Source organism: Pleurodeles waltl, chromosome 6 (genome assembly GCF_031143425.1).
Source record: "Pleurodeles waltl isolate 20211129_DDA chromosome 6, aPleWal1.hap1.20221129, whole genome shotgun sequence".
In the NCBI taxonomy this organism is placed as follows: Eukaryota; Metazoa; Chordata; class Amphibia; order Caudata; family Salamandridae; genus Pleurodeles; species Pleurodeles waltl.
In genome coordinates, this window is record NC_090445.1 from 1,542,135,982 (window position 1) to 1,542,145,933 (window position 9,952).

At 42.6% G+C, this 9,952-nt stretch overlaps 1 protein-coding gene across 2 annotated transcripts in view; it reads left to right on the forward strand.

Annotated features, from left to right (window-relative positions):
* The window catches only part of PIK3CD (phosphatidylinositol-4,5-bisphosphate 3-kinase catalytic subunit delta), a 479,399-nt gene extending 470,052 nt beyond the window's left edge, over positions 1-9,347 (forward strand). The window contains exon 23 of one of the 2 annotated variants that reach the window (XM_069241165.1): positions 6,414-9,347. In XM_069241165.1, the coding sequence (XP_069097266.1) occupies positions 6,414-6,551 (138 nt within the window). In that variant the 3' untranslated portion in view covers positions 6,552-9,347. The remainder of the gene's footprint in view (positions 1-6,413) is intronic. The other variant, XM_069241164.1, reaches the window with a different exon arrangement.
* Positions 9,348-9,952: the final 605 nt, after the last annotated feature.

Sequence of the window (9,952 nt, forward strand, 5' to 3'; positions counted from 1 at the left end):
TTACCTATAATCCCAGTTCTCCCTCAGGGGAATCTTCATTGAAATCCTAAGCAACCCTCCCTGGTGAAAATAACAGAGATGTTTGCTTGACAATTTTCCTACTTAATACTGCCACTGCCTCGGAAAAAAGAACTGAAACAACTGCCACCTGCTGAGCATGCTGGGATACTAGTTGTTTCTGAGACCTCAAAGGCTCAGATGCTCATTTCACACTTGCATATGGGCAAGCTATAGGGCTACACTGTCCTCTCTTCTTCACCTTTCTCTTTTTAAAAAGGGTTTGTGAAAGAGATGTAACCAGTCAAATGACTCTCTTCCAGCCAATCTGCCTTAAATTATTATATTTTAATGTATATTTATTTCTCTTTTTTTAATGCAATCTGTAGAAATTGGCCATTGTATCCTTTTCTTGTAGGCTGCAGACTATTCATGTCTTAAGTGTTTCTCCCGGCATTCCTGAATAAAAGAAATAATTTACACTTAAGTAGACATATATTATAAGAAGTGCTCCGGGATTCCCTGCGTGGGCGAGACTGTTCAGTGTTTATGACTTCAATGTAGATTCCCCTGAGAAAGTACTGGAATTACAAGTAAAAACCATTCCTTCTCCAACATTGGTATCTTTTAGATATTCACATGCAAACCTCCTTCCTATTCTTTCAGAGGCTCATCCAATATTATGCTCACACTTGTTTTTTTAAAATCTGAGCTAGGGTGTCTAGGAAGATTAGGAGAGCTTAAGCTTCCATCTCGTTGTCGAAGTTTGGGTCCTCTCAAATGAGGTGGTTGTGCTACTTAATATACAATGTTGTTTTAGGCCTTTGACAATTTCACACTGTATGCTGTAAATTTGACACTGTATACTGCTATGTAAGTGTACCAGAGATTACCAGTTTGACGATGGGGAATGATTCAAGCTTGTAAATATATAAAAGATACCAATGTTGGAGAGCTGAAGTTACAGGCAAGTAGCTAATTTCCTCTTCTTGGCTCAGGCACATAAGGGGACTCCCAAGAGGTCCCTCTTCCATCCCTCAGGTAATTCTCCTCACAAAGAGAAGTCCTTGAAAGGGTGCTCCCAGAATAAACACACAAAACACCATTGAAAAGATGTCTTATTTCCCATCAAACAAAAAGTCCCAATCACAGGACCACTCAGACTGTCAAGTGTGCTGTTTGCCGACCTTGCTCTCTTCCTTTTCTTCCTCAGAACTCATTCAAGAAACTTCAACTAGAGCTTCTGGCTCTGTCTGTTTATTCATCTCAATTTGATTCCCTTTGTCAATCTAGGCTTGACCTTTTTATGGCTGTGCCACCTCCCTCTGGGACCCTTCCATCTCACAAGGGTCGGCAAGACTATTTGGGCCAGATTCTGCACCTCTACAGGTCTGGTCTTGGGGCTGCATCTGCTTAAGCTGCCTCCATATAAAATGCTGGCTTGATTGAGTTAGATGTACTTCTGTTGTTGTCCCTGATGCTGCTCTCAGAGGCATGTTCTGCACCATTTCGGACCGTGAAATATGAAGAAATCATTTGAGCAGCCAGGAAGAAGGTGAAAGGTTCCTTTTAGGACCAACTTCTTGCTGACCTTCCACTAAAAGCCCATAGGTCAGCATGCATGGAAGAACTCTTCAGCTCAAATTCAGATGCACTTGCTGGGCCTAACCTGGAATTTGTGCTTGAGTTGTCACTGCTGTCTGTGAAGCCCAAATCTAACATTCTTACTGAAATCCTGATGTCATTCCCATCACAGCAGAACCACCTCCACCTATTAATATCCCTTTAATGAAACCAGTGTTGGTTACCCATGAAAACCCTTTCTTGGCCTGGCAGTCCATAACCAGAAAACTCAATGCCATAGACCCACGCTTCCTAATTCAGAATTCCTATCGACCCATCCTTCCCTGGGGAGTGTGGTGGCTCAAACATCTTCAGTAAAACTGAATTACAATGAATTTGCTATAGCAATGATACACAGTAGTTTGAAACACCTTTATTCCATGAGATTCAAACTGGTTTGCTTTATGCAATTGGGCATGCTTCATGCCTGCTCGTTGTCCTTTGACCTTCTGTAGAGTATGTTGTGGCCTTTGGGAAATGGCTATGCTGGATACAATTAGTCTCGCAGAACACATTAAATGTCAGTTTTCCAGATTGAGAAAAGAGATTCTGAAAAACGGGCTGGACTCAGTCGACATTCTTGCCCAGTTCAAAGCTACAACCATTATCGTATGCAGGCATGATATCCAGCAGGCCCTACTGACTATGTTATGTAAGAGAATTTCAGTGACAAATTAAGACTCCACTTTAGAGCGCTTAAGAAACAGCTGCATTGCAGTGTGCTCAATGGGGTAGTCTCTTAGGAAAGCCAATTCCACCAACAGTACCATTGCTTTTGCAGATTTTGTTAGTGGCCAGCGTCCCTGTTCAAACCCTGAAGATTTTGAGGGATAGGTGGATCTAAGGGAGCAGGTCAACAATAGCAGCAGTAGCTTGTGTCCCTCCTGTCTTTCACAGGTTTTACTGCCTCACAGTTGTTTCATTTGCCCTACCTCTACCATCAGCTTCTGGGTTGTGGAGTGCTTGGTCTTCAATTTTATTAAGCCACTGGAAGTGGATCACTAAGGATCACAAGGTAGTCCAATAAAGATTACATCCCCCCCTTTTTATACACTCCTCACTGAATATCTATCATCCATTGGAATGTACAACTCAGTAAGTGCTTTTTATCTTATAGGTAGAAGTCCCAGACATTCTGCTAAAAGGGATCATAGAAGTGGGTTACATGAAGGAGAGGGCACTAGATTTTGCTCCCTTGGGATTTTGGTGACCAAGAAGGACAGGAGCCTTAGGCTCATTCTGGACGTATGGGTCTTAAAGTTTTGTCCATCGGGACAAATTCAAAATACGAGTATGGTTATTATAGCTTTTAAAAGGCAGGACCCATGGGACGTCTATTTCCATTTGTTGATCTTCTAAGTTCATAGGTGTTACCTCTGTCTTACTGTGGAGTCTCAGCACACCCAATTTGAGGTTCTGCTTTTTGTTCTTACAACTGCTCTGCAAGTGTTCAGCAATGGGTTGGCTGAGGTGGCAGCCTCCATCAGGTGATCAGGATTTTCACACTTGGATGATTAGCTGTTAAAAGTGCGTTCCTCACATTGGTTTTGGACCATATGTGGTGCACTTTGACCCTGTTTCATCAGTTAACCGTAAATCCTTGGAAGACCACCCCCCCTGACTTCTAGACTGAAATATTTATTTCCTCCGTCTCAGGCTGTGTAGGGCAGGTTTACACCATACAAGAGCCATTCACTGTCCTAACAGAAAGGCAGAGTGGTGTTCTGGGGCCTCTGCTGGTAGGCCCCGTGTTTGTGGTAGTGGGCTCTGGGTAAGTGTATTGCAGAATGAGCAAAAGGATGGCACAGAGCTGATTTTCATTGCCGCAGACTGGATGACGAGGATATGGAATGACAATATGTTGAAACTCAATATTCGGCCTTCTCTTTCAGATAGAGAAATCTGCTTTTGCAGCAGGATGGTAGGGTGCTCCACCGCAATCCTTGGATTCTCTGACTGCAAAATGTGTAGATTGAGTAGTGCCAATAAGAGACCCTCACTGTACAGTCAATGGCTGCAGACGTCATGTTAACTGCCTGAACACCTGCCGCCAAGTCTGTCTGTGCTGGATGCAAGGACAAATTTGTCTCTTGAAGCCAGGCTGCTAGCTTTGAACCCTTTTGAGACTTTCATTGTTTCTGCTGCGTTTATCCACAATGTCCACGTTTCTATTCCACCCTGAACAACTGTTGGCTTGTTTTTTAAAAGGGTTTACCATATATATGCCCACCCACACCTTTTGTTGTTCCACAGTGGGATTTAAACTTTGGTCTGACTTTCCTTCTGGCATCACAGTTCGAACTGATGCACAGTTGTTGCATCTGCCCCTTGATCCTCACGACTCCTAGATACTTGTCCTGCCTTTGCGCCAGAAGTAGTGTGTACCTTTTTACAAAGGTCAGTCTGCCATTTTTCAATTTTTCTTTTCCCCTCCTCATTGCTCCAAGGAGGTGGAATCTAAAAGGAGGTGGAGTCCATTGCAAAGGCTGGACCATAGACCAGATATCTTCTAGTATCTTAATTGGTTAATTGGCCAAGAGTAAAACTGGTGAATGACTAGGTTTTTAAAGGTTTCACTGGGGCTGAAAGTAGCAAAGTGGTGACTATACACTGTCTCACGATGGTTCACTTTTTGCTTGAAGATCTGCCATGCTTCTGTGACATAATATCAGCATAAATTATATTGAAATATAAACAGTAAAGAATGAAGAACTCAAATATCTCCATCCTTGCATAAAACACAAATATTGACTACAGAAATACCACCATATTATGAAATACCGAGATTCAAATAATACATAAGAAAAATCACCAAAAATCACTAAAACACAAATATTGTTAATCATAATAGCACAACAAATCATTGAAAAAATATATACTTATTCCTTTAACATATTATTTATTGATATATATATATATATATACATCCATTTACATACACATGTGCATATGTGTGTGTGTGTGTATGTATATATATATATATATATATATATATATATATATATATATATATATACATCCATTTACATACACATGTGCATATGTGTGTGTGTGTGTGTATGTGTATATATATATATATATATAATGTGTGTGTGTGTGTGTATTACCCACTGGCTGTCTCCAAGGGGTAGTTACAATTAGGATTGCTTTCCAAAGACAAGACCATTTTTAGTTTGCTAATAACTGTGGGGCCTTTTGACAAATCTCCTCAAAGTTTTCCTAAGAAAAGCCAATTTACTTCAGGTCCTTCCTAAAAAGTTTAGGGCTGATTGATCTAGTGGAGGCCGAGACCAAAGCGGTGGTCAAAAAAGCACATTTTCCTATGCATTTTCCATAGACCTATTTAGGCTGGGCTACAGCAAGTACTGCTGAACAGAATTACACTAAATTTGTCAGGAAGCTAGATCTTGGTCCACAGATTGTTCTTTTTGTGGGTTGGTGTAAATACGTTGAGTAGTTGTTGAAACATCAAGGCCTAATTACAAGTCTGGCGGTCACTAGACCGCAAGACTTGCGGTGGCGGTCTGGACCGCCGCTGCTGTGGCGGTCTGACCATCACATTACGACCCTGTCGGAGCGACCACCAGGGTACTGCCGTCTCCACCGGGGTCAGTGATCCCAACAGGCTGACAGCGGGTGCAGGTTGTAATCAGCAAGGGTGGTGCTGCATACAGCGCCGCCCTGTTAATTACAACCTTGTTCTCTGCCAGGCTTTTCACGGCAGTGACACGGTGTGCATTACGAGGGTGCTTGTGCCCCCTGCAGGCGGCAGCATTGCCGCTGGCTCGATTACGAGCTGGCGAAAATGCTGCAGCCACTTTCATGGTAGGGAATTTCACTCCTTGGGTGGGTGCTGCTTGGATTAGAGTTGCGTGAAGATGATGTTGAAGACCTCTTGTAAAAGGATTCTGCATTCCTGTAGCCTGGCACTGTTCTCAAGGCGGGGAATCTGCCGGAAGATATAGTATCTACCAAATACATTGTTATAGAAGGTAATTACCATTTTTCTTATTTGGTCATTATTATTTTTTTCCTTCTTAACAAAGGCATTTCTTTTTTGTTATTTTTTAACACAGTTGCCTATGTTAAAAACAAAATTTGCCCCCATTTGTCAAACAGAGACACTGCTTTGAGGCACACGTAGACTACTGCAGTTTTTCTTGCAGACTGCACAGTGTTACCTTTGTGTGATGTATGAGAATTTTCTTCGGTTAAAGTCATGTCCATTCTTCTCCGAAATCTAGCTGAGGACACGTAGGGCAAACAATCTCTTGTTGTTGAAACCAGGATTCATTTCACCTTGATTAGGAATTTAGGAGGGGCACCCTTCGTTGTTATGGCTTATCTGTTGAGGTGTAATAGTCTCCTACCTGATCCAAAGCCCCTAAGCGCCTTTTCTGAGGGAAAGGTTATATGTTCGTGGCAGAGCAATTAATCCTTTTAAATGATGTGTGTGTGAGAGAGAGTGAGAGAAAGTGTGTGTGTGTGTGTGTGTGTGTGTGTGTGTGTGTGTAAGAGTTTGAGTTTTGAATCTGTTCTGTTGCCATTCTTTTTCTGAGTTCAACACAATCGAATAGTAATTAGAAGAGTCATATTAAAGTCGACAGCGATGTATAGAAACGGAAAAAAATCTTCTTTCAGCTTTTTAGAATTACTGGCATATGTTTGGGTATGCACCTACAGTAAAAGGCCATTTTAGATATGGTGAGAGGCAAGCAGAATACAATTTCTCAATTATCATCTTTAGTTTCCTAGTATTTCCCTGCCTAACCTATGATTTATTTTATCTTTAGGATTCTTTGGCACTTGGGAAAACGGAAGAGGAAGCTCTTAAGCACTTTCGGTTGAAGTTTAACGAGGCGTTGCGAGAGAGCTGGAAAACCAAGGTGAACTGGCTGGCCCACAACGTTTCCAAAGATAACCGCCAGTAGGGTGTAACTATCCGCCACGCTGACGCAGCATGCGCTGTCCAGGCTCCCCGTGGACATTTCCACGACCAGTGGCGGTGCCCGCTCCAGCACTGGCCTTCCAAGAATGGAGAGTGAATGTTTTGAAAGCACCTTGCACCAGGATTGCTCGTTGCACAGGGCACGTGAAGAAGGCAACGCGGAGCTTTTGTTTACAAGATGAATGCTTGGCCTTTAATTTATTAAGGACTTATTTTGAGAATCAGCCAATGTGAACAGCCTTTGATTGAGGCTTTGCGCAGTCAAATTCCTGCAGAACGTCTTTGTGAAATATTCACGTTTCTGCAGGAAGCCACATTTTTTTAAATCATAAAAGGACAATTTGTGGCATAGTGGAGTCACTGTTTCAAAGTGTTTTAGTCATAAAAAATGACTTTAAAGACTTTCATTTTAATGGTTAAGATGAGTTTAGGATTTGCTGTTTGGGTTACGTGTCTTCTCCGAAATCCTGTCATAACCCACCGGCAGTGCTTTGTAAATAGTTTTTATGCAGAAAGTGAATTGAGGAGGATAGGTGTGATAGGGTGCACTGACAGGTTCTCTACTAACAGGATCAAGGTGGAATGAGGGTACCTCTGCACTAGGTGAGTGAAGTATGCTCTTTATTACTGGAGTGGGAAGCGCAATGCAGCCCTGCCAGAATGATAGGGTGCCAGACTGCACAGATAAAATGACAATGTGTTACATTGCTGTACTTGTGAATCAGTGTTACATGGTGCCTGCGAAACTGAATAAGTATTGTAGATTGTTAGGGTTCCTTACAGCCCTGTTGAATGATGGATAGCCAGGAATCTGAGGGTCTAAATGCAGCGTTGTAGAGCATAACTGATATGATAAGTGGGGACATCTCACTGCTTTTTTTATAATGAACAAATGCCCCCAAACCACCAAAAAATAATACCTTCCCTTCACTCTTGGATTGTGGGGGCAAAATGCTGTCAGATCCCACTCACCGAATACGACCAAATGATTTGCTAAGGCATTCATAAGTATGCCTTCCAACACTTTCCATACATTAGACATTTCTGGATAAGGTAGATTCTCCAGTTCGGGTGACAGTAGAATCTGGAGTTTATTAAAGACAGGGAGGCTAAATTATGCATGGAATCTTGTAGTGCCGCCCCTTCAGACTTTCAAAGCTCAAAATATGACTTCACTAAATACTAGAACTCATTCCTAATCATACATATGGCATGCCATTCCTCCTCCTTTGGGTCAGCTCCACAACTAATCTCAGCATCAACGTTCGTCTGGTTCCCTCTGTAATACTTTAATCTCTCCAGATCTCCTTCTAAACTCCGCTCTTTCTGGCCATAATCTCTTTTCCAGGTTTACTAGACATCTGTAGAAAGCAGAGAATAGAAAAATACACATACCTCACTGAAGGGTGAGCTAGGGGAATAATGTTAGCCTCCATGTCTCTAATAAAATCCAGTTGCTCCCATCACTGACTGGATAATTTACATTTTAAGCCACATGCTCAAATGTTCTCAGACACAGCACTTACTGCATGCTCAGCTGAACACCAGCATTCCACCAATCAGCCCTTCTTAAGATCTCCTCCAAAGCCTGAAAACCTTTACCTGCTATTGGTTTACTAGTAGAGTGAGCTGCAAATCGACTCCAGCTTCCTTTGTGGCAAAACAAACTCTTCTTCCCACAGTTGCCAGGGTCAGAGGCACATGGAGTTTCACATAAGAAATAAGCGACTGACAAGCTCCATGTGCCCAGAAATCAGACAGTCCTCTTTCCTACACTCTAAGAAAATCAACCACAGATCAACCTTTGTTTCTTCTCGAATCGAGGATAGAAAGTAGTTGAGATCATGGTTGTAGCACGACATGAGATCGCCAACATCACACCATCAGCCATAAACGTTCTACCACCCATACCCAGAGTGCAATTATCTGCGACCCTCCTAAAGGAACTCAAGCATGATAGACTGCCTATTTGCAACTAAGCTGATGGAGGGATATCAGGCCACCTCTGAAACAAACTTAACTCCCTTGGCTCTTGTCGTCTGAACTGGAAGCTCCAAGACCTGCACTACACATCCATGCACAGTCTGCAGTATCTAAAACTCCTTTGTAAATACATCCACTTGTTTAGAAATAGGCTCAAGCCTTCCTCCACCTTTGGGAGGAAAGAAACCGAGGGAGTCTTTCTACTTTCCTTGCAGACCAGCTGATTGCTAGCCTCGCCTTCTGGACTGCCTTCGTCTAGTAGGCCTCTCTCTGTAGTGGGGGGGAGGGGGGGACAAATACTGAAGACTGGAAGGCTCAAAATGTTCATCTGCCATAGTACTATTCCTGGAACCTACGGAATCCACATCCCGGAAAAGGCCCCTTCTCCAGTTCCTGGCAAAAAAACCTCTACTGCCAAAGACTCCATGCTTGGAACTGTGGGCCTCATCCAGAATGTAAAACTACTGACGTACTTACCAATGCCCTTCATCAAGCCATCTCCAAATAAAAATCCCCTTGTGTCCACATTAGATGGTCTCTTTGCAAAATGTGCCATCTTCAGACCAATCGTCATAAAGATCGGCTTTCATCTTTCTGCAGTTAAAGCCGAATTGGCTGCACACGAAAAGCAAATAGCCCTCAGGCTTAACCCACATAGTAAAGTAATGTCAGCTTCAACTCTCTTACTATGCGATTCCTTAGCATGTACAGAATCTGCACCAAGGGACCCAGGACATACAATAAATTATCCTAGGATTTTTTTCAAACCCTTTCTCAGATCACTCCCAATCGAAGTAACAAAAAAACAAATGAAATCATGGTCCATATGCAGAGCACAACAAGCCTAGCTATCAACTACAGGCTTTGAGGACTCTGCTTTCAATACTGGTCTAGCCCCCTTCTCCATCAGTCTGCAGAGCTATTGTTGTATATAGTTTTTCATATAGCTGTAATTCAACATTCCTAGGGCGACAAATGGAATCTGGGGAAAATGTATCCCTAACTTTTGGATCTTAATCACATTCTTATTAGTCTACCTCCGAGATTATTCCTCCTCCTGCTCCAAATCTCATCCATCACCTTCCTTCAAATCAAGCTCATATCTATCATCAAAACTCCACCCTTGACACTTCATGCCAGAGATATTCTACTTCCATCTATCATAAGTAAGACACTAAAGGCATATTTATAAAATGTTCTTCTCTGCGCAGCTAGCCACCTTGCTACACTGCGTGAAAGGGAAAGAGCAGTACTGCACTGTATTTAACATTATATGGTGCATTCCTGTCCTTTCCTTTCGCTGGTGACCTTTTGGCTGCCTAGCGCCAATGCAGGCACCCTTGTGTCATGGTGCAAGGGTGCCTGCTTTGCTGACAGGATTGTTTTTGTGCAGGAAGGGGC